Here is a 26145-nt window from a genome sequence, read left to right as displayed (position 1 = left end):
TTACTTCTGCCTGACCAAATGTGGCAAAGTGCCTCACTTATCATAATCCTGATCCTGCATTCTGATTGGTACGCGACTTTCAGTTTGGTTGATCTGGAGGTGCACCTGCTTGCCCGCACGTCAGCCCTTTCCCATTACTTATAATCCTCTTTCTTTCCACCACTTCGCCGCCTGTCTTCTTTTCTCTTCCCATCCATCCATCAATCGCATTCAATCCAAAGTCAACTTTACAACCCAAAAACCTCACCACTTTCAATCTTCCCAACTTTCAACTCCAACCAAATCCATCAAAATGACTGGCGGAAAATCTGGCGGCAAGGCCTCTGGCTCCAAGACTGCCCAATCGTAAGTCGCGTCCTCCAGAAGCATTGCTTCACCGAATCTGGTCACTTTGACGCGTCTTTTGCATGGAAGTCGCGTCGCAAGTTGAGCACACTCAAGTCTGAGCCAAAGCTAACCCATCTGCGCAGTCGTTCATCCAAGGCCGGTCTCGCATTCCCAGTCGGTCGTGTCCACAGACTTCTCCGAAAGGGCAACTACGCTCAGCGAGTCGGTGCTGGTGCTCCAGTTTACCTTGCAGCTGTCCTTGAGTACCTGGCTGCCGAAATCCTCGAGTTGGCTGGCAACGCTGCCCGAGACAACAAGAAGACCCGTATCATCCCAAGACATCTGCAGCTCGCCATCCGAAACGATGAGGAGTTGAACAAGCTTTTGGGACACGTCACAATCGCTCAAGGTGGTGTCCTGCCAAACATTCACCAGAGTATGTACACTCACATCCACAAACACCAAGCAAATGCTAACAACTTCTCCAGACTTGCTCCCCAAGAAGACAGCCAAGCCAGGCAAGGGCCAGTCTCAAGAATTGTAAACTTTTTGCAATTTTTGGGTGCGGTTTTCTCGGAGTTCATTTATGATTACACGTGGCACAATGGGGTTCATGGGTCGAGCCATCGTGCTCAGATGGGTTTCAGCATTTGATTTTTGACGGGTTGTTGTACATTATGCCTAGAAGCATTCATGGTCATGAATATGGGATGCTACAGAAATTTTGAACAAGGCATGAGTGCAGAGGTGCAGGCCAGACAGATATGGCACAGAAACAACGAGCTTGACGCGTCGAGAGGCGACGATCTTGCGATGAAATAGAGTGCACCATTAGTGATACCAGCTTACGAACATTGCAATGGCATGACATTCAACCTGGAAAAATACTCTTCCTGCTCCGCTTGCGTTCACTGAGTTTCGAATACTTGACAAGGAGTCCTCTCGCATGATGTGGCATTGCATCAAATAGCATCAACTTGTCGCTGTGAAAGCAGAGAGGCCGCGATATGCGGTTTACCAGATCTCACGGGCGTCAAGAATGACTTTGAGGCGGTGGAATTAGGCGATCGAGCTCCGAAGATAGCGCTGAAACCGCGCGAACCAAGGACTGGCAGAACCACGATCTTACCAGGTACCTGTCGCGAGACACCGAACGTACAGGCTGCAACCAGCTTTCGTAGTCCTGGAGACGAACACGACTTGACTGTCTCAAATCGGATTCCATTTGTACGCCGCCCTCATCATGCTGTCAAGATATCTAGAGCTCGCGAACCACGTCAATCAGCCCAGGCACGTTGACGGTGATTGAGAGATACTCGGCAGTATGCTCCCAACAGACAGGCAATGCTTCTGTTCCCTCTGTTCTTATGTACAAGTCTGAATGCTCTTCCATTCTCTCACGTAGAAACACAGCCCCTCCCACCATCCATACAATTTCAACACAGCCAGCCACCTCATAACCTCCTAACATCCTCACTCGACGGCGGCGGGAGATCCGGCGGTGGCATGTTTCTCTCGTATTTCGAGCCACCTGGGGCAGATGGTGGTCTGTATGGGTCTGGGTGCTTCCATTTCTCTAGTAGTTTCTCTGTTTCTGTGAAGAGGAGCTGCCGTGTGTTAGCAGCTGTTCGCCGTTCTTTCCGGGAGATCTGGCTCGCCTGCCGTACCTTCTGATGTCTAGGATCGTATACAGTCCTGTTCGCATCGAATAGAGACCTAATGTAGACTGCTTGACCTCGCCAAAGATTTCGTTGCACAGCCCAATCCAATGCTAGCTTCAGTGATCTTCGGTAGAGGGACCTGGTACCGTGTCAGTTCACGTTCGCTCCCCTTCTTCTATTGCAGAGCCATACCTGACGGCCTTGGTATGAGCAGAGATGGCAGTCGACATGGTGAAAGGAGGGGAGCGCGCCGCGCTCAGTCCGGCCTCGGTCGCTCCAATGCTGCTCTCCTAGCTGCTTCGACCCCTGGGTGACAGCGCACGATGGATGTGAGGTGCAGAATCGTGGTGGTTGTGATGTTGTCGCCGACAATGTCAGCTGCAATTGCGAGGGCGACGATTGGAAGTCACGAAATCTGGAGTCGAAATGCTTGGCGGGTTTGATGCGGACTTGCAGCTCCTGTTCAAGTTACGGAGAGCCACCAGCACGCTCGGGTGTGCTTTCCTAGGCTACGTCAAAGTGCAGCTAGCACCAAAAGAGCTACTGACGGCCAATGCAGTGTTCAGCTTCAAGTTGAGTTGCCGGCTGCGATCTGCTTGACTTGAGTTAATCGCTCACTTATTCATACCTACCTCACTTGCGCCAAAGAAAGGGCAGCGACTTTGTTTTTGTTGCGCGTCCGATTTTCGTACTTACCTCTCCTTGTAACTTGGGCAGCCATTAGATTGGCTGTTCTGCACCACTGACCAAAGCTCATCAGGCTTTGAACATACCCAGATCGCATCTACACCCTCCGCATTTCCACGTATGGCGAGCTTGAGAGTGAGAAGAGTCCCAGCTCTGGCTTCGCGCCTGGCTATACCAGCACGATGTTCTCCTGCCACGATCCGAGCATACAGCATTGTCCGGTCCTCGACGAAAACATGTAAACCATGCATCAGCCAATCCCTCCCACGGTACACGTCTATTCCACAGCTCAAGCTATTCAGTACATCGACCGCCCGCTATGAGGAGACCATTGTCAAGGTACCTACAATGGCAGAGTCCATCTCAGAAGGTACACTGAGCTCCTTCAGCAAGCAGGTTGGCGACCATGTAGAACAGGACGAGGAGATCGCTTCTATCGAGACGGACAAGATCGATGTCGCTGTCAATGCGCCCGCTGCTGGTGTTATTACCGAGTTTCTAGTTGGAGAAGGAGATACGGTCACGGTGGGACAGGACTTGGCTAAGCTTGATGCTGGCGCAGAGGGTGGTGGTGAGGCAAAGGCTAAACAGGAACCGAAATCTCCTGCTAGCGGATCGCAAGAGACGTCTTCACAGCCTGAAGGCCAAAAGGAGGAGCCTAAGGAGGGTGGCGCCGACAAGGCAGAGAAGAAGCCCGAGGACAAGCAAGAGATGAAGGAGACGCCTCCACCTCCACCACCGAGGGAGCCTGAGCCTGAGCCGAAGAAGGAATCTAAGCCAGAACCTAAGAAGGAGTCGAAACCGGAACCCAAACAAGAACCGAAGAAGGAGTCTAAAGATACTGGAGCTGCTGCGCCGTCGCCATTTGGCAAGGGCAGCAGAGCGGAACACAGAGTGAGTACAGCCTACGAGGAAGAGGACGTTGACTGACATGCCGCAGGTGAAAATGAACCGTATGCGACTGAGAATCGCCGAACGCCTGAAGCAATCACAGAATACTGCCGCATCCCTGACTACATTCAACGAAGTCGACATGACAGCAATCATGGAGCTGAGGAAACGACACAAGGACGATGTCCTCAAGCAACACGGCGTCAAGCTCGGTTTCATGAGTGCATTTGCCAAGGCATCCGTCCTTGCCATGAAAGACCTCCCGGTGGTGAACGCTTCCATCGAAGGTCCAAACGGTGGTGACACCATCGTCTACAGAGACTACGTTGACATCAGCGTTGCCGTCTCCACACCAAAGGGTCTCGTCACCCCCGTACTACGAAACGCCGAGAGCATGAACATGGTCGAAATCGAGTCGGGTATTGCCGAGCTGGGCAAGAAGGTAAGACTGCAATTCCTTTGACCGAACACTGCTAACATCCACAGGCACGGGACGGCAAACTCTCCATCGAGGACATGGCAGGCGGCAGCTTCACCATCTCCAACGGCGGTGTCTTCGGCTCTATGATGGGCACACCGATCATCAACCTGCCTCAGACGGCTGTGCTCGGTCTACACGCTATTAAGGAACGACCGGTGACCATCAACGGCAAGATCGAGAGTAGACCGATGATGTATCTTGCTTTGACGTATGATCACAGAATCTTGGATGGAAGGGAAGCGGTGACGTTCTTGGTATTGTTGAAGAAGTATATGGAGGATCCGGCGAGTATGTTGTTGGTGTAGATGGATAGCACAGGGTAGTGCTGAGCTGAGGGTGTGTATTGTTATGATGTGATGGGGCGATGGAGTTGTGGTAGTCTTAAAAGCCTGCCATTTTACTGCTTGTGTTTGTCCTTGTGCTTACCGTGCGTATCCCTTTTGCTTTTGCTTTGTGATTGACCGTTCGTTAAGAGTGCAGTGACAGTACGACTTGTATTTCAATATGGGATCGCACTTGCTTGTGGCATATGTAATTCGGTTGATCGTACTTTCTGATCGCATCATGGTCGATGGATTCCGTCCTCGAATAAATTTATTCGGAACCACAAACGCCACCTCCCAACTTCTCACCTCCACATAACACTACCCTCCCTATTGATACTACACAACACTTGCTACTTAGCATACCACATACTCACCCGTGATCAATCGCAAGTATGCATTATCTGGAACAGCATGAAAGGTCAGCAAGGACGCTGCTTCTCTTCGAGGTACCGCATAGTGAGTGCTAGATGTTGCGCGGCCATCGCCGAGCTTTCATCACTTTTAGTCTAGGGGCGCCCCTGCCTCGCGCAAGACAAATAGCGGCGATGTCCGGGCTATGCGACACCGCTAAAGCCATCCACTTAGGCTTGTAGCCACCATGCCTTCAGCCCCCGGGGCTATACAACTTGCGCAACTTAGCCTTTTAGGTGAAGCATGACCCCCGAGATGACCACCGGCACTGGAGGAGTAACCCTAATAAGAGGACCCACTAGACCAGGTAGCGCCCAGAAAGCTAACTTGCCTAAACCCTATAACTCTGGACCAACATACTGCGGCTACAAGTCTCTGTGCTGAGTACAGCCAGACCCTTTGACATATATGTCTCGATTCCCTTTCCAAAGTAAAGTGTATATTTTCGCTTGTGATACTATTTGTCAAAGCATGCGGAGGTGGAGAATAGTACCCCAGATTTACACAAGCACTACTCCAATTCGCAATATCATTCACCTGTCTCGACCTCCACCCAAGCAAGCTCATATGCCCTCCTTCCTGCCTGGAAGGTCATAGATCTACGCCGATACTCACGGTCGTCAAAGTAGTCTAGCTGCTATCTCATACATCCCAGATTCAACCAGCCCGCCAGCGACAAGCAATCATAAACCAAAACAATACAATGGGTCTCGGTTCCCAGCCCCAAGAACCAGAATGGATGGCACTGCCCTCAGGTTCATGCTGTCTAAAAGGCCACATCCACAGCGGAAAGCCCCGAGGCACATTCGAACACATCAAAGACCTAGAGACATACGTTGCCCGGCCTACAGCGGAAAACGCCAATGGCTGTGTCATCATATACTACCCTGATGTCTTCGGCTTCTTCACCAACGGCTTGCTGATCATGGATGAGATGGCTGATGCGGGCTATTTGGTGGTCGGGATTGACTATTTTCAGGGGGTGAGGACCGATCGCTCTGAGTCGACTTTCGATTGAATTGAAATGGTGCTGATGTTATGTTGTCAGGATCCGATATATCTGTACAGAGACGGCCCAAAGCAGCCGAAGGCAGACTTTAATTTCGAGGCGTGGTTGGCAGAGAAGACGAAGTTTGCAGACTCGGCTGTGCCGGGGTGGGTTGAAGCTGTGAAGGAGAAGTATGGGGAGGCTGATACTAAGTATGCTTGTGTCGGGTAAGTGGGTGGCTTCATGTTTTTTCTCCTTTCTGTTGCAAAGAGGGTATTTCAGACTGACTTAACATGTTCCTAGATACTGCTTCGGCGCGCCCTACGTCTGCAATTCCTTAACATCACCATCATCCGGTGGTCCACCTCCATGTGACGTGGGCGCCTTTGCACACCCAGCATTCCTGAAGGAACATCACTTCGCTAATCTGCAGCGGCCGCTATTTCTGAGTTGTGCAGAGACAGATCACACTTTCAGCACGGAGGCGAGGAATAAGGCCGTCGATATGCTGCGTGAGGCTAAGAAGCCGTATCATCTACAGTTGTTCTCCGGTGTTGAGCATGGCTTTGCGTTGAGGTGTAACCTGGATGTTCCGTATGAGCGGTGGTGCAAGGAGGCTAGTCTTAGGGGGATAGTCGAGTATTTTGATGTGCAGCTTGGTGTGAAGGATAAGAACGATAAGGCGTCTCGTTTGTGAAGCTGGGCGGTGATAGGGTTGTGTAATGCCTGGGCATCACAATCATTTTTGCTAGGTATATAGAGTGATGTCTTTCTCTCTTCGAGCGAGTAGCCGCTGTTCTCCGTACAAACTCCTCTGAACCTTAGAAGTACCTCCTGGTCTTTCGCTCTATGCACCTGCCTTACAATCGGATACTAATACTTTGAGCTTCACTACAGGATAGCAATCGTAAACTTCCCAATAGCGTCGATGCATTAAGTGCCGATAAACTCGACGAGGTAGTCGAATGATAGCTGTTGATAGGTGAATACCAGAAGCATGGTTACGGTCTTCTCCGGGCTTCGAGAGCTAAGTTTATACCCGACAGGCGGTTTGCTAAATAATTGGCGTAGTCCTCGTTAGGCGCTTCAGGCCTAAAGTGTAAGTACTAGAGGTGCTCTAGGGCAAGCTAGGCATGCCTAGATGTGCACAGCTGGTCTCTAAGATTACGGTGAATCGAATCCGGACTACGCCAATTATTTAGCAACCCGCCTGCCGACTCACTGCGCTCGAACAGCGCTGATGCGTAAGTCTCACCTAGAATATCCTCCCAGGCTGTAGATTAATACATCAATCACGGTACTACGCTTGACTTGTACACCAGACGGTTACAGCGGAGGGAAAGAAGTAGAAGAGCTGTTGCGGATATCAGCGGGCACTCCCCCGGCTCAGGGATGAAGGAGCATCGAGCACTTTCCTTGGCGGAAGATCACTGAACCGAGAGCTGAATATCCAAATGTGGAAGCCCACGCCGACGTTATCCGATCATCCCTCCTTCTGTGCCTTTTTGAAACGTTGATTTGTTATCGTTTTGAGTGAGCAAGACCATCATGACAAGAGGGATCACCAAAGTGATTTGTCTAGATGCTGTGAGATCGCGTGATCGCATGTAGCATGTTCCACGTGTCTACTGCTGAGGCAGAAAACAGCAGGAATCGGCAAGGCGCTCCGACCATGACTTCCTAATGCCTTTCAGTCCAGCCTCCAATCAATGAGACGTATGAAGAAGCACTCCGACATACCGTTTCGCTTTTGAAGTTAGGAGACCCGCCTGACGCAAGAACATCATCGAGGCTCGCCTCACGGCAGGCAGAACAAAATGTCTAAGACTTCCAATGCCACCCGCCTTGACAACGCCGAAAGCCTGTCAGCTGATGTGATTGTGGTTGGTGCAGGGCTGAGCGGGCTATCTGCCGCACGGGAGCTGTCAAGACGTGGATTGTCATGCCTTCTGCTTGAAGCGCGAGACCGCATCGGAGGAAAGACATATAGCAAAGCTCCTCCTGGCATTGTCAGCAAGATTGACCTCGGAGCGGCATGGATCAACGCATCCAACCAAGAACGTACGTATAGACTTGCTCGGGAGGTTGGAGCAGATCTGATAGAGCAGAACACGTCTGGAAGTGTTGTTCTACAGGATATTGATGGAACGCGAAAGACCTTTCCATACGGAGAGATCCCTCCAGTAAGTCCTTGCCTTAACTGACCGAGATCTCGATTTGTGGGCACTCATCGCTGAGAGCCAAAAGCTGGATGATGATGATCGTCCAACGAAGCTAATCTAAGATCGTAGTTTGACGAAGAGAGTCGTGCCCAAGCTGCTCATATACGCGACCAAACAGAGTTGGACTGCCAAACACTCGATATTAACAACACACAGCATCCAGAACGGGACAACATGACTTTCGCCGACTACTGTCGAAAACACACAACCAATGAAGCTGCTCTGAGGACCGCGAACATGTGGACACGCGCAATGCTCGGACAGGAAGCTACAGATGTCTCCGCTCTGTACTTCCTCAGCTACTGCAGATCTGGAGGTGGATTGCTGCGAATGCGTTCTGACCAAGAACACGGTGGGCAATACCTCCGCATTCGGCAAGGTACACAGTACCTGTCAACGGGGCTGGCGTCGCTACTGCCCACCGATAAGTGCGCAATCAAGCTCAAGACTCGAGTGACATCGGTACAGCAAACCAGCGATGGCGTGTCTGTATCTACCTCTGCGACGGCAACGGCCTCCGGAAGTGATCCCCCAGCGGCCACAACATACCGAGCCAAGAAACTGATATCAGCCGTCCCCTACTCGATGCTTACATCAATAGCCTTCCAGCCTCAACTACCCGATCCCAAAAACATCCTCGCCAAATCATTTAACTACAACTCCTATACAAAACTCATGCTCATATTCAGAACACCCTTCTGGCAAAAGCGAGGCTACTGCGGCCTAGTCCAATCCTTCACCGGCCCCGCCACGATAATGCGAGACACGTCCATTCCCGCAGATAACACCTGGGTATTGACGACTTTCCCCTGTGGTACCTCCGGTCGTGCTTGGCAAGCTTTGGGTCGAAAGGAACGAGAGCAAGCCGTGCTCGAACAGATCGGACAGGTCTTTGACGCAGCTGATATCGTCAAGGAGGAGTTCATCACTTCGATCGGACATGATTGGAATGAAGATGAGTTCTCGGGACGTGGATGTCCTTGTGTTTCGTTGCCGCCGGGGGTTCTGGGGCGTGTCGGAGGGGCATTGAGGGAGCCGGTTGGGAATATTCATTTTGCGGGGACGGAGACAGCGGTGGTCTGGAAGGGGTATATGGAAGGGGCTTTGAGGAGTGGTGAGAGGGTGGCGGAGGAGATTGTCGAGGCTTTGGGGATGGCGCCGTCGCATAAGATCTGAGAGTCGAGGTGAGACCTTTGCGGTGCGTTTCAGTGTCTCAAGGTAGTAGGTTTGGTCTGATCTCGGAAAACTAAGATCGCAATTGCATTATGCTTAGTCAATATGATGTTTGGATACGCACCAAATTCCTGATTTCCCTCTCAGTAGTATGGCCGAGCTCTACTGCCGGCGACGGATGCGATGGGAGCATGAGAAGTAAATGAACTGCGTCGTGACCAGCTAAGCGGTGCGGGAAAAAAGGCAAGCTGGCCTTGGGCTCATGGTGTACGGTCCGCTAGCTGCGGTATGTAACACATCGAAAAGCATGTTGAACGCAGTGCTTGACCGCCTTGATCGCCACGTTGGTGCCTAAGGCAGAAGTATTACCCCTTTTCGCTCAAGCATCAACCTCTAGCACGAGCGAAGTCTGCATAGAATCAAACCACAAGCGATCAATTGCTAAGAATTCTACTCGGAGAAGGTGTCAAACTAACTACAAGGCCGTCTCGCCATTCCGCTCAAAGCCACCTCCAGGACCCCTATGAACGTCGGTGAAACTCCCACTTGCATATTCCTCGCCAGCTTACGACGACGGCCGGAACTCCTTCGTCACCAACTTCGGCTCATAATACGGCGTACCCAACGGCTTGAAGTCCAAATCAGTGTATCCAAACTCCTTCGGTCCGCCAATCCTGATTCCCTGCTCCGTGTACCTGTATGCCTGATTAGTACTCCTGCCACCACAAGGATATGTAATCTAATTATCTTACCAATGCGGATGCGCAACAAACGCCACCACACTAACACGCACACCATACCTAAGATCCTGCGTACCCAGCGCATACCCATCCGTACCAACCAGGGAAATCAGATCGGGAACTGTGCAGATGATCTCACCTCTCTCCCCCTTTGGTTTCGCAGGGTCAATGAGCTCGGCGTGGAGATACTCGTTCTGGAAGGGTAGGCGCATCTCGCGGGTCTCCTTGGTGAGGGCGTCTGAGTCGCCGTATTCTTGCTCGTCTGCACCGATTGGCTTCAGGCGGACTTCGCCTTCGGTGTAGCCGCCGGATGATACTTCTCGCTGGACGGATACGATTTTGCCTGTGTAGAGGACGCGGCCGGAGGGGTTGGCTTCGACCTAGAAGGGCATGTTAGTCGGATTCGGGGTAGAAAAGCAGATGGTTCGTACGATTGCTTTCATGATGCTGGTCTTCTCCTGCCGAGCAAGGTAAACAGCCCGACCAATATACCAAGCCAGTGACGTTGTACCCAATGTACCGACGCGTTTCGCGTCTTTCACACTGATTGGGGGGAGGACCATCTGACTGAACAGACCGAGCTCGTGGCCAGCCTTGCGATGGATTTTCTCGAGCTTGCGGAAGTCGGAGCACTTGTTTACAGTGACGACGTTGCCCATGCCGTCACTTTGGGCGCAGGGTGTACCGCTCATGCCGTATACTGATGTCGCAAAGGTTAGGTCATCTGGTAGATGCCTTGGGAGTGGTAAGTACTCACGGTAAGGTGTCAGGATGTATATCCTGGGATAGGCACGGCCCATGAAATCTCCATCGATTGTGGGCACGTTGTACTTGATGCCGGTGAGAAGTGGCCGGATTCCGTTCATGCCTCCGATCTCGATCTGTGCATAGTCAGTATCGATATCGACGTCTCTCGTGTCTAATGCTTTCATACCGCTGCCTGGGCTGCCATCTTGAGGCCGGGATACGACATCAAGAGGGCGTCAGTCGCATCACCTGCTTCCGTTCCGCTAGGGATTCGCTCGAGGGTCACCGATGGTGCTCTGTTGTTCGTCAGTCCAGGCCTACACCCACGTCCTATTTATTATCCTCACCCGTATGAGATGCTGCCCATGATGTGTTCGTCTTCAGGCAAAGTTTCGATATCGACGATGGGCAGCCTGTGGCCCGCTTGTATTGCCGCTCTCGCCGCCATATAACACATGTAGCCTGGGCCACCTCCACCACAAGCAAGGATACTGCAACCGGTTGCCAAGAACTCGCAGTCGACCTCAGAGACCCACCAAGTCCCTTTCTCATCGACCTCTGGTCGATACTCGCGTATATCAACCAGTGCTGAAGGGCTCACGATGAAATCTTTGGGGTCCTTCTCGGCGTTCGCCGTCTGTGTCTTCGGCTTCTGCAGTTCGTCTGGGATGACCTCCGAGACGTCCGAATCGAAGCCCCCTACAAGAGCCTGCTTGCTCAGCGGTCCAGCCTGTGAGGGTTAATCAGTATAACCCCTTTCACCGATGCCATGAATGGGATACTCACCACGCTGACCATAATGCGTGCAGCCCGCATTTGCACATACTGCAATGGCATAACATCAATATTAGTGACGTAGATTCTTGATGCATCAGCGCCAGAGTCGATCACGCGTTGCTTTACATCTTTGCAAAGTTGTTCGACGACTTCGGACTCATCTAGGCCTTCAAGGACCTTGATGGTATCGATTTGTGCCGAGACTCTGGCGATTGCTGCGCCTACAGCGTTCGCACAGTCGTGGAACCTGTAGATAGTGTTAAGCTCAAATGCGCGATGGTAGAAGAGCTCGCGGACTCACGGTGGTCGAATGATCTCTCGGACTCCTTCAAGGTCGCCCATGTTGACAATGCTTCCACCCCCGACCAGAATCACAACAGCATCATCAGCACTTAGTTTCATGCCATCGACCGCATCTTCGAGGATCTTCTTCATCTTTGCCTTTGCCTTCGAGACTGTCTCCGGCGTAATGTGCGCCACACGAGAGGTTTCACCAATATTTGCGTGTCCAGCGGCCACAACAATGTCTGCAGATTAAATCGATCAGCAAATGGGCCAAGACTCGTGGACAAGCGACTCACCCGTAGTAGTCATGGTTTGTCCTCCGAAAACCAGACCTTCACTTGTCAGCCTGTGGCCCACTGACTCAGGTCCAACAATGACGTTCCCATTATTTTCTTCAATTTTCGTCCCGCCTCCAAGTGCTACCGACTGTACCTCTGGCATTGGGAACGAGCTTCTTACACCACCGATTTCAACCCAAGTTCCTGCTTGACGTGGGAATCCCGATGGTAACCTTCACCAGCTTGTTAGACTTTCCGGGCTATGAAACCATCCGTAGCAGAGGGGTAGTACTTACAATGCACAAACGTCTGTGGTAGTCCCACCGATGTCCGCAACGATGACCTGAGCATCTGGCATCTTGCCTCGTGTCGTGTCTAGACCTGACAGATATGCTGCGCCTGTCATAGAATTTGTTGGCCCACTCGAAAATGTCTTGATCGGGCACTTTTCAGCAGATGCCGCGTCGATTATGGTTCCGTCATTTTGAGTCAGAAATAAGGGGCAAGACAGGTCGAGAGATCGCATCGCTGCTTTGAATCCACGGACTGTCTTTCGAGCGAATTTTAGTATGGACGTGTTGAGGATTGTTGCATTCTCCCGTTCGAGGAAACCGAGCTGGCCGACTTTGCACCTGTCAGATCATTGCCCTCTCGACTTTTGAGTCCAGTCACTTACCCTCACTGGACAGCACAACATCTGCTCCTGGGATCTCTTCGAGTACAATTCGTCGAACCGTTGCTTCTTGCTTGCCCTCGGTGTCAAGCGGAGAAAAGATACCCACGATCGCAATGTCGTTGATCCCTTTGTCCTTGATCTTTTGACACTCACTCCGGATCTGTGCCTCGTTGATGGGCATGATCTCTCTGGTGTCAACTAAAGAGGAGCCATTAGTCAATGTTGAAGCAATTCGAAAAGGAGACATCAACTCACATTCGAGGCCGCCGTCAAGATAGGCAACATGTCCATTCATGAGTCGCGACAATAAGGGTGGGAAGTCTAGGAAAGCAGTGTTCTCTTTGGAATAAGGTCCGCATATTCGCAGCACTGCCACTTTCCTCAAGTTCGTTTCATCGGCTTGGACGACAGCGTTGATAAAGTGCTAGGGATGTCAGTGATTGCCGAAACCGCAGTGGTGGCGAGGGCACCATACCGTCGTCCCTATCATCACAGCAGCTACGCTGCTCCGGTTAATTCCTGACTGTGCAATGGCACCTTTGATCGCTGTGATGATGCCATCTGTGACGTTCGCTGTCGTAGCGGTCTTCAAGGCACTTCGAATGCCTCTGTGCGGCTCATCTGCTTCTCCGGGATGAAGCACCACGCAATCAGTGTTGGTGCCACCTGAGTCTTGATCAGCCGTTGCTTTTACCCCTTTTGGCGGCCAAAGGCCCAGTGTACATACCAACATCAACACCAATTCGATACACCTTGTCTATAGCCATACTGAAGTTATCTGTTAGAGGAACCTGGCAGGGAAATGTCACTCGTGGTAGAGACGCCAGGGATAATTGACAATGACCATCTAATAAAGCACTCGCTGGCGGGCTTCTATCATTGTTCTTCCGTTATGTAACACTCTGCCCGGCCGACATTTGAACATGGCACAACAAGCCGGCCGTCTCAGGGGTGGACCGGACTGTGCGGCCAATTCCATTGATGGATGCGGAATAAGCATACTGTCACGGTCGTTGGCTCAGCGCTCTGATGTGCGCTCGGGGTTCAGCATGCGATTTCGGCTCTTCTAACGTAGCTAAATCACCCGAGGTTACTGGGTCAGAGAGGGAGAGCACCAGGTGGCCGGAAAGACTGGTGGGGTCCCTTATCGGCTTATCGGAATTAGCGTTATCATCCTTGCCTTTATCATCTTTTAGCGCATGCACGTCGGTGAGGGCTTCCTATCCATATGCCGAGCCGGCGACAGCTCCATGGGGTAAGAGCCGCCAAGCATGATAACATTTTCGAGAAGGCTTATCTCTTGCATCGAGCTTCACTTCTGCGAGATGGGCTGCAGATTCCAGAGTAGCGGAACAGCCGTCTCATGACCATGCCTAGCTCCGCTTCTCTGATATGGAGGTTAGCGAGAGATAGAGTTACCAGCAACCATGTGGCGCGCCACCTTCATGCAGGTTCAGGCCTGGAACTCGTTGGTATCATGCCTCTTGATTGCATAAATCGAGAGCTTCATCGCGAATTCACCTTCACTCCTCCACCTGACCCAAACACTGCTCACTTTGCTCAAAACTGTCTCAGCTGTCAACATGGTGCTCGTGCTTAGGAAAGCGCTTCGGGCGATTGAGCTACCGGAGGGAGACACAGCGGATCGGTGGTCAAACGAGGACATCCGTCCTGTTCCACCTGAGCGTCAAACATGGGGTAAGTCGAGTCATCAGCGTTTGGAATATGGCATCGATGAAGATGCGTATGAACTTGGCTAAGGGGTCATATACAGGCACACTCCAGTTCATCGAGCTCTGGTTCTGTATCAATTTGAACATGAGCACATACCAGACCGGTTCTGCTTTGATTGCCACAGGCATGACCTTCTGGCAAGCGATTATCACCATCATCATCGGTAATGCTTTTGCAACAAGCTTTGCTGTGTTGAACAGTGTTTCGGGCGCACAGAGCCATCTTGGTTTCCCCATCGTGTCGCGCAGTGTTTGGGGTACGTGTGAAATCTGCCCAACAAGGAGGCATAGATGCAGGAACTGACTGACACAACGATAGGTATGTACGGGGCGTACTTTCCGGTCCTCAATCGCATACTCACATCCATTGTGTGGTATGGCGTGCAAGCTGTCATTGGTGGAAAAATGATATACGTCTGCCTGCGCTCCATCTGGCTGGACATCGATGATCGAATCCCTAATACTCTACCCGAGAACATCGGCATCACCACAGCGCAGTTCATGGGTTACGTTATCTTCAACGTCCTCTGCTGCATTTTCATCTGGTTCAGGCCGCAGCAGCTTCGTCTGTATTTCCACGGTGCCTCAGCAGTGGTTTGCGTCACCCTCTTCGTCCTCTTGGGTTGGGCTGTCGGCACCAGCAAAGGCAGTGGCGCTGTCTTCGATGCCAAGTCGACCATTGGTTCAAGTGAGCTCGGCTGGTCCATGGTTGCTGGCATGATGTCTGTCATTGGCAGTATTGCTTCCGGTATACTCAACCAGAACGACTTTACTCGGTTTGCCAAACGCCCTGGGCAAGTAACATGGTCTCAGGCGGGCTCCTTCATGGGGACAAGCTGTGTTGTGTCTGTCATCGGGGTCATAGTTACGGCAACAACGCAAGAAGGTTCGTACTTGTCCACCGGAAAGAGGTTGTATCTGTCTTTCGGAAGCTGACTTGAGAACAGAATATGGCCACGGTACAGCTCTGTGGGACCCTACCATGTTGTTCACGGCTATCCAAGACCAGAATGGCTCACGTGGACGAGCTGCAACATTCTTCCTAGGCATCGTGTTCATCCTCTCACAACTCTCGATTAACGTCGTCGGAAATGTCCTCGCTGGTGGGCTAGATGTCGCAAGTGTTTTCCCCAAGTACATCAACCTTCGTCGAGGTGCATACATCCTAGCTGCGCTGAGTGTGCTTCCGAACCCTTGGCAACAGCTTGCATCAGGATCAACGTAAGTCTCTGAGTCTTCCAGTTATACCTCCGTCAAGACCACATTCGCTGACAAATACCTTTTCGACAACAGATTCCTTTCCGTACTTTCGGCATACGCAATCTTTCTTGGCCCCATGATCGGCCTCCTATGCGTGCACTATTGGGTCATCCAGAAGAGGACGTTCCACATTCCAGATCTGTACGAGGGATCTTCCAAGTCGGTATACTGGTACCGTTGGGGTACCAACTGGCGGACAGTCGCTGCATGGGTTGTGGCCGTCGTTCCCAGCATGCCAGGCTTTGTTGCTTCAGTTGACAAGTCTGTAAAGCTGGGAGCAGGCGCTCAACGCGTGTTCAGCTTGAGCTTCTTGCTGGGGCTTACAATTTGTGAGTATTGCATCGTGTAGACCACTTTTCACGCAGGAACGACTACTTTTGGCTAACTTTTCCTATAGCGGTTGTGGCTTCTTTAGCCTTGCACTGGGTCTTCCCATACGATTACTCAACTAGCAACCTGATTGATGGCGAGGTTGCGACAATCGGAACCGAGACGAACTCTGAGCCGGGATATTCAACAACGAAAGAGAAGGGCATGACCAGCGATTCAGTCATGTATTAAGATGACCGAGTATCGCGCACGAGTTGCAATATTTCCAGCGGTGTGCGGAGGCCTTCAGGCGGTTAGCGATCTTTACTGCTTAGTATATGTAAAGGGAGCAAGACTCATTTTCACATCTCAGCTTGGCGCCGTATACTTCGTACCTTAAGTCCCTGACGCGACCATATTTAGTACTGTGGTGCGTGGGCCCACTATACTCACTCAAGTATGGATGAATCAAGATCAGTGACATGTTCTAGGAATGGATTTGCGAGAGTGCGAAATGTCATTGTGTGCGAGCTTGAGTACTGTGCTCTACCCCACCTTCATTTGCATGCTAGCTGTAACCGTTCTCTTGAAACCACGATGCAACCTGCCCTTGGCAAGCCTCCTTGAACGCTGCATTTCTTTTGATGCTTTCTACAGCGACCCGTACTGGTGCCGAAAACATACCATCGTCCTCTTTCGAGAAGAAAAGCTCGACCTCCCTTGCCATCTCGAAAGTGTCAAAGCTTTCGAAGCTGTGCTCCAAGAACCACATCAAGTTCATACCGTTCTTCGAGACTCGTCGATAGACAATTGACCAGTTTCCCTTGACATAGTCCCAAAGGACATGGCGGCATGTGCCGTTGTGACCCAGCGCCGATCCAAGCAGGTGCAAGTCCTGCAAATTGACGTTGTCCTCAGATTCAAAGGCGAATTGCAAGAGCTCCCACGCGAGAGACGGATCGCGCGTACGGCAGAGTGCTGTAAGACATATTTCTCGTCCGTCTATGTCTGTGCAGCTGAAATATTCATCCCGAATAGCACGGAAGACATCCTCGTCTCCTTTTTCCACGGATATGCCAAATATCGTCGAGCGCAAAGTTCGTGGTATGGCGTCGCTATTGGTGCTGCTGGTATGCCGCCAGTCAGAGAAACGCTGTTCAACCTCGCTTACGAATGTCTCATCGCCGCAGAATCCGACAGCAAGAGCGATCATAGCCTTCTCGAATTCGGCCTTGACATAGATATCCTGTTCTCGACCCCATTGGACCTTGCTCCGCGCCTGAGCAGTAAGGTCCCTGGAGTAGGCCTTGAAGCCAGCTTTGGCCGCACTGTCGTCGTTACATACCATGGACAGTATGGCAAGGCACTGTTTGATACATGACCATACATAGCCGTTCTCTTCATGCACGAGTTGCCGCAGAAAGGAGAGCAGCTGAGACACAGAAACCACATTCATGGTTGTCAGAAGAGCGATATCTGCTAGGACTCCTGCCTTGGTGCTGGGAGTCAATTGCGACCAGTTCTCACCAATCCGGTCAAGCTGATCAGAGGAGTACCAGGTAGCACAGAAGGCGAGACGATCCTCGTTTGGAACAAGCGCTTCTCCGTGATACTGTATTTCAGTCTCTGATTCAGACAGAATGGACATGCGAACATTGCTTTCTGACACACCGAATTGTAGTGGTATCTGCCATAATGGATACGGAGGGGTCGCCCCATTTCGCGCCACTACCTTGAAGATCGGCTCTTGTTTCACGCAACAGGTACTTTGTGTGGTCTCAAACGACATCAATGGAAAGCCGGCAGTACAAGTCCACGATTTCATCATTTGGTCAACATCAAACCCTGACGTGGATGTCAATGCTGACCAAAGATCTTCGGTCCGCGCGTTTCCATATGCGTGTTGGTTGAGGTACTTAGCGACACCACGCAAGAAGTTTTCATGTCCGATATGCAAAGCAAGCATACGTATGATTGAACTACCTTTGAAGTAGCTGATACTATCGAACATATGCAATGCCGAATCTGGTCCCTCTGCAGTTGTTCGAATCGGATGCGTAGCGTGCTCAAAGGAATCCAAGGACATCGCGTCGCTGACAGTCTCGGCGACGAACTGGTCCCAAATATTCCATTCAGGATGCAGGTGATCTACCGCCAGATATCCGGCCCATGTAGCAAAGCCTTCGTTCAGCCAAAGCTCGCCCCAATTCGTCATCGTGACGAGGTTGCCGAACCACTGGTGAGCCAACTCGTGCGCTACCACGTAAGACACCTTGCTCATCAGCCTGTTATCGGAGGTCTTCTCGTCGAATAGGATTTTTGTTGGCTTATACGTGATCAGTCCCCAATTTTCCATTGCGCCCGACACGAATTCAGACACCACGAGGTGGTCGCATTTTGGCAACGCGTAAGGGACTTCGAAGATATCGGCAAAGTAATCGAGTGTCTGGCATGCATCCTTGAGAGCAAACTGCCCAAACTTGCTCAAACCTTTCGTGGTATAGACACGGACCTGTGTTCCGGTGCTGGTGAAGGATTCGATATACTCGAAGTCTCCGATGGCCCACGCTAACAACTTGAAAGCATCAGCTTAGTGTGACTGCGGACGTGCCAGATATCAGAGACCGACTTACATAAGTACTCATGACGGGCGTTTCCGCAAAGCAGACTTTCTTCAAAGATTTACCTTCAGCGTCAATGCGTATGATGTCCGTCACGGGCATGTTGCTCAGAGCAGTCAGATCTCCGGCTACCTCGATGCTCAGCGTGAACTTTGCTTTCAGGTCAGGCTCATCAAAACAGGGAAACGCACGTCTAGCGTCACATGGCTCGAATTGGGTCGCCAACGCGTAGCTATACTTTTCGTCCTGGAATACACCATTGGCAAGCATTGAAGGGTCCAAGTCATATCTGGCTCGATAGAAGCCTTCCATTGAGTCATTGATAGAGCCATGGAAGAGGAGGCTTATGCGGAATACGCCTGGCTTGATCTCTTTGGGGAGGTGAATATATGCTTTGCCCTGCTTCTCGTCGTATGTTACGGTAGTGTTAGAGGCGTCCAGCACTGGGTTCAGTCAGCAAACCGTCTTCTGTGCGCTATCAGGCAAACTATAGTGGAACCACCCTACCAGAGAGATCGTCATTCTCTAGCTGAGAAACGGCTGAGAGCGAGACTTCTAGACCCCGAGCATCGAGGACGATCTGGGTGAGTGAATTTAGAGCCTGGGCCTCAATTTCGACATGCCCATCGTAGGTCCAGGAAGGGGCAGGCAGGATATTGGACAATGATAGGTTGTAAGATACAGGCTTGACTGCTGTCGATCTGCGGTGCATCGTCATGGCCAACTGCGATCAGGTCGAGAGTCGTTCCGGAACAAGTGCTTCACCCGAGGGTATCATCTGTGATCATGTCAATTCTGGGCAGAAAGCAGATACAGGAAGAGATACGCTTTCAACGACAGCACACGACAAAATGGCCAGTGGATTCAGCAGGTCAACACGTTCCGCAACAAATCGCTGCTCAGAACAGACCCGCCATCAATAAGTCTGGATAACGCCCTCATGGAGATGAGACGCTTATTCGAGCCGCTCATTCGGACCATCTGCCTCAATGCCGCAGGATAGAGTGCTGAAAGGCTTCCGCGAGTGGCAACAGCAGGTATCGCAAACAATCCGATGCCGCAATTCCCAATCACGCCCCTATCTGTGACCGCTTGACCTTCCCGAGTTTGTGCTCAGATCCGGCCACGTGGATCCGGGCTGGGGCAGCCTGGGTCCACCACGAAGTTAAAGTGCTTAGTGCGGGGGGATGGCTCCATGAATGCTTGGCCCTCCTATCGCTTCTCGCCTCAGTCTTATCAAGGTTGTTTAGAGCGCATCGGTCGGCGAGAGCTGCTTCCTAGATTTAATATCAACCACATCTGGCTTGCACTTTTGAGCGTCGACCGATGACTTGCTAACAACCTTCGGTATCAGCCCTCCATGAACAAGCGCAAACAGCCAGCATCAAAACCGAGGTCTAGAACGTTCACTGGTTGTTATACGTGCCGTTCACGAAAGGTCAGGTGTGATCTTGCTCGACCTTATTGTGGGCATTGCCAACGGCTCGGCCTGGTATGTCGAGGCTATCAAGCACAGCTCTCTTGGTTACCGCTATGGGATCCCAGCTCGAATGCCGGCGAGGAACCGACCCGGGTTGCTGGGCAGAACCCTGAGTACTATTGTCGCATGGTACTCTTTTCATGTAAGTAATAGCTACTCTTCCCCGCATTCCGTCCGCCCAGCAGTGGCGATCGCGATGGCTCTTTGGAAGCTGATGCCTTTGATAGCTGATACTTCACAGTACCTTGTTAATCGCCTATGCCAGCAACTGAATGATCCATCGCTAGCCGGCTTGGACCATCTACTTCGAGATCTAGACTATGAAGCAGATCAACGTGTGAGAAGTGCTGCTGACGACCACGCTTGGCATGTCTCGAATGGTCCCTTCTCTGTATTCTGTGGCATTTCACCGAAGACTACTCTCGAGACCGAAGCGCCTGGAGGACATGTTGCCACAACATCATTAGATGCTGCAGATGGCATCATCTCCGGCTATGACGATCTTGCATCATGGTCAGACTGGCCTGGCATCCACCTGAACTCTGAAACAAACCTCAACTTTGAAGCGTCTGTGGCAGATCAGCCGGATCCATATGCTGAGCAAGCATTGGAAGGCGATGATGGCACAACCCCAGGCACACACCTGGATTTCATCACTGGACCAGGATCCTCACGAGACGACCGGGCGTCTGGCATGCAGAACCACACGCTCGATATCCCGCAGAACCTAGCTGCCACCTCACATTTAGGATGTTTAGCAAACAGCCCTCTATCGAAAGGATCTCCATACCTGCCTCGGGAGGTTCAATTCCTAATGTCGCACTACGTGAATCATGCTGTGAACTCTCTCGCACTGATGCCGATGGATCACGCCCCGTGGAAGGGCATTCATGTCCCTTCCGCGTTGGCGGCATATGGCGAGCTCGATCTATTTGGGAAATCAAGCTTTGCTCGAGTATCTCTGCTATACAGCCTACTCTCACTCACCTGTTTCCATCTCGGCACGCTGTGGTCGGCGTCAGACGACAACTCTTCTCCTGCATCTGAGAATTCGATGGGTGGCGCAGCCGGGCCCCACGGGGAGAAATGGGATACACAAGGCCGGAAGTTTCGTGGCATTGCTCGTACTGCTTTTCGAAAACACATGGACTCCTTATCCGGTCCACACAAGGTCAAGTGCAAGTACAAGGAAACTCTGATGGCGGCAATGAGCTTGATCTGCGTTGGCGTAAGTTCCTGCCTAACCAACGGCGCTCTCTTAGACCCAGAAGCTGATTTGACACAGGTAGTGAGTGGCGATACATGGGACTCACGATATTACATCCTGCAATGCGAAGAAATCGTGCGTAACATCGGTAAACGCAAGGAAAGGTTTTCGAAAAAGGCACTCGCTCTACACCGCATTTTCGCATACGTTCGAATCATCGAACAAACGACATTCTGCCAGTCCCGAAACGACTACTTCGACGCAATACAAGATCGAGAGATGCTCCCAGACGAGCTCGACTTAGTCCGGAGCGTCCCAAGCGACGAGGTCACATGGTCAGTCGTGCCGGCGGTCGAGCGCTTGTCCATGTCCGACCTGCGCCTACAGGGACCAGAAGAAGATCTAGCCTTTGCGAACCTCTACGGTATCCCGAGCTCTTTGCTACAACTTCTCGCTCGCACAAACACTGTGATAGATGAACTGGACAGATACCAAGTAGATTGCACGGTCCTGAGCTCAATACCCCTAGATATCCTACAGGAAGTCACAGCCCTCGAGCACGCAATCTGTGCCTGGCATTTTCCAGCGGAGGGCAACACACTCGCCTCTAGCAACGACAACGAAGAGAACATGATCGAAGAACACACTCCGAATACATCCATCACTAACCTCGCCACCCTCGACGACTTCGCCGACTTCTCGCTCGAAAACAACCTCGAAGCCCACCCCTCCCACCAACACCAACAGCCACTTGGTGATTCAACCCCCATCCACTCAATGCGCCTAAACATGATAACCGCCATGCACCACGCAATCCTAGTCTACTTCTTCCGCCACGCCCGCTTCACCAACCCCACAATCCTCCAACACTACGTCGAGAGCGTCCTCCGCAACCTCGAGGCCCTGCACTCAATCAAACAATCGTCCTTCCATAACCTAGGTCTCGGCGCGATCGTCTGGCCCGCGTTTATCGTCGCATGTGAGGCACAGACGCCTGGATTGCGGAGGCGCGCGCTGGCGTGTCTGGGGCATACGGAGTTGACGGGTTTTCGGAATGGGAAGATCGCGAAGAGTGTGGTGAGGGAGATTTGGCATCGGAGTGATGTGGGGGGTGGGAGTGGGGGTGGGAATGTGGGTTGTAGTTGGAGGAGTGTGGTTAGGGAGTTGAGGGTGCCGATGTTGTTGACTTGAGTTGACAGAAGAGAGAGGCGAGGGATTCGGGATTGAGGTTCGCAGGGTGGATGATATAGGAGTGGTTGCGGGTGAAGGTCAAAGAGACGTTCAGTGTGCCAGAGGAGCCGCTGATGTAGATGCGTCATGAAGCCTGCCATAGAACCATGGACCATGGTTAACCCTTCTTCCATCTCGTGCTGTTGTTCGCTTGTCGCTCAACAGATGCGACAACATGCATCATAAGCGCCGTCGGCAGGTACTTATTGCCACCTCGGCGTTGCGGGCATTTGCGACCGCAGACCTGGAGGGCAGTATCGATCGAGTCTGGACGAAATAGTTCTCAAGTGAGTCCGGACCCAAGCGCCTGTTCACTGGCCTACTCTACCGCCTCACGTAAGCTTCTTCCTCGACACAGCCTGCGCAGGCGACTGGGTTCGTGATTACGTGAGGCTCTCCTTTCCGTACGGCAGATCACACTGTCTAGAAGCGCAGTCAGTGCTGGTGTTACGGCCATCTTTGTGACCAAAAGTGCTTCTGGACCTGCAGGCGAAAACATGTCCTTCCGCAGTCCAGTTCCATCAGAGTAACGGATACGGCACCCTTCCCTTTAGCTCAATCCTCTCCTTCTAAGCACCCTCGGACCGAGCTACTGGCTATAACTCTCAGCACCCCCAGCTCCCGCACCGCATCATCGCTGGCCCGAGGAAGATGAACACGACCATGAAAAGCACGGCCACTACCAGGAATATGAGAAGGTCCGGACTGTGCGCATTTTGGGCTGAGCTGGACGTTGGATTTGAGTTTGTGACGCGTCGCCTCACGGGTGCTTGCGTGGTATTGTACCACTGTTAGTGACTTCCCTTAATGGCAAGGCAAGTCGGCGGTAGTGATACAGACATGCACCGTCAGGACACGTGCATGTACATCGACTGGCGTGCCCTTCGGGTTTCGTGTGACCCACTTGCAAGAATCGCGAGCACAAGATGCTATGATCAGAGATATGAACGAGGAAGATCGCGTGAGCAGCGACTGCGTCATCCGTTTAGAAGACGAGTCGCTGCTTACGATCTCATGACCTCTTGCAACGTTTTATCGTCTTCGCTCCACCGTTTCTCCAACCTCTTTAATCCTCGCCTTGCCAGACCTGCGTCACGATTTCGGTAGACAGAGTCTATTTTTCGCAAGTCTTCTTTCGGTCCTTTCAACCATCTCACCTCATTACTATCGAACTTATTCACACTCATACCTGGATAGTGAACCTCGATATTGAGGTTGAGTCGTGTTTTGATGCGAGATTGCAATCGCTTGTTCACTTGGCGTGCTTTGTGTTCTTCCTTGTCGTGCTGTGACTCGTAGCTGACCGGCTGAACGACAGTTGAACACGAGAAGGAGCAAAGTGATGCTGACCTAAGAACACCATTTGTTATCAATTGGTTTATGGAAGTGTAACTGAGGGCTGTGTAGGAAAGATCGAGAAGGCGGAGATTCGGCGTCTCGAAGATGAAATCTGTGATTGTTTCGGTGATATCTTCTGTGTCGGATATGTAATTGAAATGCGAATTGAGGTCTTCTGTCGCGTAGGATTGTGAAAGATCGAGAGCGATGAGTGTCGGGTGACCTGTTAAAGACTTGAAAAGTGCTGTGGCGCCATAGGAGGTCAGACCTGTCGACGAAAGCATGAGACGTTGAAGCGTGGTGTTCTTGGTCAGGTCTTTAGTTAGTGCAGCGATGCCCCCGTTCCCGAGCGGATTGTTAGAGAGATACAGCGATTCGAGCTGGCACGTAGGTGATAGGAGGAACCGATTCATGCTTGCGCAAGCTCCTGGACCTACGCCAACAGCGTTCATGTAAATATTCTGCAGGCTCAGCGCGGTTTCAGAGTCATGTTCACACAACGAATTGAATAGCTTTGCGACACCATCATCCCCTAGCTCCGTCTGATCGAGATCAAGTGTCCGCAATTGTGTTGAGGTTCGGATAAGCCGTGCAAGGGGTCCTTTTGAACTCGGACCCAACGGATTTCTCTTAAGCCAGATATTCGTAGCAACCGACCTTGCAAGTCCATCAACCATCGCCTCAAACCCAAAGGAATCGATGCAATTACCCGCTAGGTACCATGTGTCCATGCGATTGGGATACTTGTCGAGAAATCTAGCGATACGTCGACACCCAGCAGGACCGATGATATTATTGCCGAGCAGAAAGTGCTGTATAAAGTCGTTCTGCTCCAAGCTGTCAAGGAGTCTGTCAATGCCGGGTGGTCCAAGTACCATCTTGCACATATCCATTCGTCTATCCTCATAGATGACACCCTTCTCGAACTCAATGTAGGGCGTCTCGTAATTGGGCTCCGCTTCAATTTCGTACTTCTTATCGAGCGTGGGAGGCGGCAAATGTGTCCCATTGTTCATGATATGGTCGAAGCAGGGAGTAAGCGACTCTGCCGTGGCGATCGATACCGGCATGGGGAGACTAGGCGCTCCTAACAGCTCTTCTGGGGTTCTCTGTTGATTCCATGGCCCTTGGAGTTTTACGCGGTCGGACCATGTTGGGCGTGGGTCAAATTCTTCTGCTGGGTACAGTCCTTCTGATGCGGAGACAATGTCGCTAGCCTGGGATGCTCCGGACGACATCTTGTGATACGGTCAAATTGTAGGTGCTCCGCGACCGACTACTCACGAAATATGGATGATGAGCATGCCAAAGGAGTGGGCCAAACTTCCTGTTATAAGTAGCAGAGATCTTTATGAGTCAATATTAGTCGAGGACCTGGGCGTACTGCTCGGTAGCCAATCAGCGACCGCAAATCCAGGAAACGATGAGTCCATTTCTGGTGACCTACCGAGCCCCAATGGATGGCATAGAAGATTGACTCGTAGCTACACCTAGCAAGCAGGGAGCCGAGTCTGGCTGAGAGCCAGATGTGGCGATGGACAAAGTACGGAAGCCATAATGGTTCTGTAACGTTGAAGCAAAGACAAGAGAAATAGCTCGGTCAATGCAAGGACATCACAGCGCCTACTGACAATGCTGGATATGAGACGTTGCCAGACAACGTGGCAAGCAATCGATGGTGATCGAGGAGGACTGCTATCGATGGTTTGGCAAAGGGCAGCGTAGTGGCGACTGCGTGGTGATCCCAAGGCGCCGTGCACTACCGTGAAGTGCCCGTCAGACAAATAGCGAATGAGGCGAATATATCTGCTTCACAAGATGTGGTCGGCAAGGTGGTACAGTAATGCAGCCCCCCTGACACAAAGCTCGTATCCGGGCGCCGGGGTTATGGGTTAGGGTTTTCCGACTCGGTCTCGAAAGTTGAGCCGGAGCGGCATTGGCGGCTAGATCTCGGAAGAGGAACAGCTGGCCGCTCGAGCCGCCCTCACCGCTTGAAAAGTGTCGATCGGGGCTCTCGCTAATGCAGGCACTGCATGTCATCATACATCGACTATGCAGGCTCTGAACCTTCTCAAGTGACCTCTTTTTCAGGTTCTGCCTCAGTTGAAAATTCGTTTGTTACCCACCGCATCGTGGCATTATGTGGCTCCATATTCGTATATGTTGACGCTTTGTTATTTGCTGTTCGTCCCTGGAGAGGTCAGAAGAACAGGAACAAAGAAGGGCTGAAATCCTTCCCAGCGCCTGCGGTTCTCGAATCAGGCGAACGAAATTGATAAGTACAAAATTGATAACTT

General features: G+C 51.6%; 11 protein-coding genes across 11 annotated transcripts; 7 read left to right on the top strand and 4 right to left on the bottom strand.

Annotated features, from left to right (window-relative positions):
* Window positions 1-292: 292 nt before the first annotated feature.
* On the top strand, window positions 293-871 carry HTA1 (histone H2A; the record flags this gene model as incomplete). Its single annotated transcript, XM_064873518.1, has 3 exons — window positions 293-345; window positions 471-763; window positions 816-871. 3 exons carry the CDS (start codon window positions 293-295, stop codon window positions 869-871), a joined length of 402 nt encoding a protein of 133 aa, XP_064730622.1.
* Window positions 872-1781: 910 nt separating this feature from the next.
* Window positions 1782-2218, bottom strand: PMZ80_005096 (uncharacterized protein; the record flags this gene model as incomplete). Its single annotated transcript, XM_064873517.1, has 3 exons — window positions 1782-1934; window positions 1995-2127; window positions 2181-2218. The coding sequence occupies 3 exons, from the start codon at window positions 2216-2218 to the stop codon at window positions 1782-1784; spliced, it is 324 nt and encodes a 107-aa protein (XP_064730621.1).
* Window positions 2219-2857: 639 nt separating this feature from the next.
* KGD2_2 (2-oxoglutarate dehydrogenase complex E2 component) lies at window positions 2858-3605 on the top strand (the record flags this gene model as incomplete). Its single annotated transcript, XM_064873516.1, is given in 2 exon segments — window positions 2858-2913; window positions 2930-3605. 2 exon segments carry the CDS (start codon window positions 2858-2860, stop codon window positions 3603-3605), a joined length of 732 nt encoding a protein of 243 aa, XP_064730620.1.
* A 1-nt stretch (window position 3606) lies between these two features.
* Window positions 3607-4352, top strand: KGD2_1 (2-oxoglutarate dehydrogenase complex E2 component; the record flags this gene model as incomplete). Its single annotated transcript, XM_064873515.1, has 2 exons — window positions 3607-4008; window positions 4053-4352. The coding sequence occupies 2 exons, from the start codon at window positions 3607-3609 to the stop codon at window positions 4350-4352; spliced, it is 702 nt and encodes a 233-aa protein (XP_064730619.1).
* Window positions 4353-5487: 1135 nt separating this feature from the next.
* Window positions 5488-6469, top strand: PMZ80_005093 (uncharacterized protein; the record flags this gene model as incomplete). Its single annotated transcript, XM_064873514.1, has 3 exons — window positions 5488-5766; window positions 5833-5999; window positions 6076-6469. 3 exons carry the CDS (start codon window positions 5488-5490, stop codon window positions 6467-6469), a joined length of 840 nt encoding a protein of 279 aa, XP_064730618.1.
* A 1120-nt stretch (window positions 6470-7589) lies between these two features.
* Window positions 7590-9170, top strand: PMZ80_005092 (uncharacterized protein; the record flags this gene model as incomplete). The annotated part of the gene is made up of 2 exons (XM_064873513.1): window positions 7590-7955; window positions 8064-9170. The coding sequence occupies 2 exons, from the start codon at window positions 7590-7592 to the stop codon at window positions 9168-9170; spliced, it is 1473 nt and encodes a 490-aa protein (XP_064730617.1).
* Window positions 9171-9642: 472 nt separating this feature from the next.
* PMZ80_005091 (uncharacterized protein) lies at window positions 9643-13437 on the bottom strand (the record flags this gene model as incomplete). The annotated part of the gene is made up of 14 exons (XM_064873512.1): window positions 9643-9688; window positions 9737-9862; window positions 9920-10287; window positions 10339-10788; window positions 10842-10950; window positions 11002-11384; window positions 11441-11678; window positions 11733-11958; window positions 12013-12227; window positions 12291-12618; window positions 12671-12868; window positions 12926-13094; window positions 13146-13336; window positions 13398-13437. The coding sequence occupies 14 exons, from the start codon at window positions 13435-13437 to the stop codon at window positions 9643-9645; spliced, it is 3087 nt and encodes a 1028-aa protein (XP_064730616.1).
* An 816-nt stretch (window positions 13438-14253) lies between these two features.
* Window positions 14254-16224, top strand: PMZ80_005090 (uncharacterized protein; the record flags this gene model as incomplete). The annotated part of the gene is made up of 6 exons (XM_064873511.1): window positions 14254-14368; window positions 14445-14660; window positions 14723-15289; window positions 15351-15624; window positions 15646-15992; window positions 16061-16224. The coding sequence occupies 6 exons, from the start codon at window positions 14254-14256 to the stop codon at window positions 16222-16224; spliced, it is 1683 nt and encodes a 560-aa protein (XP_064730615.1).
* Window positions 16225-16540: 316 nt separating this feature from the next.
* Window positions 16541-19311, bottom strand: PMZ80_005089 (uncharacterized protein; the record flags this gene model as incomplete). Its single annotated transcript, XM_064873510.1, has 3 exons — window positions 16541-18547; window positions 18606-19036; window positions 19101-19311. 3 exons carry the CDS (start codon window positions 19309-19311, stop codon window positions 16541-16543), a joined length of 2649 nt encoding a protein of 882 aa, XP_064730614.1.
* A 958-nt stretch (window positions 19312-20269) lies between these two features.
* On the top strand, window positions 20270-22471 carry ARG81 (arginine metabolism regulation protein II; the record flags this gene model as incomplete). The annotated part of the gene is made up of 2 exons (XM_064873509.1): window positions 20270-21301; window positions 21359-22471. 2 exons carry the CDS (start codon window positions 20270-20272, stop codon window positions 22469-22471), a joined length of 2145 nt encoding a protein of 714 aa, XP_064730613.1.
* Window positions 22472-23514: 1043 nt separating this feature from the next.
* On the bottom strand, window positions 23515-25086 carry PMZ80_005087 (uncharacterized protein; the record flags this gene model as incomplete). Its single annotated transcript, XM_064873508.1, has 1 exon — window positions 23515-25086. The coding sequence occupies one exon, from the start codon at window positions 25084-25086 to the stop codon at window positions 23515-23517; it is 1572 nt and encodes a 523-aa protein (XP_064730612.1).
* Between the last annotated feature and the right edge of the window lie 1059 nt (window positions 25087-26145).

This window comes from Knufia obscura (assembly GCF_036327395.1).
Source record: "Knufia obscura strain CCFEE 5817 isolate CBS 148926 chromosome Unknown scaffold_5, whole genome shotgun sequence".
NCBI classification, from domain to species: domain Eukaryota; kingdom Fungi; phylum Ascomycota; class Eurotiomycetes; order Chaetothyriales; family Trichomeriaceae; genus Knufia; species Knufia obscura.
Note: the sequence above shows the minus strand (reverse complement) of the source record. Positions and strands in the feature narration are given on the sequence as shown.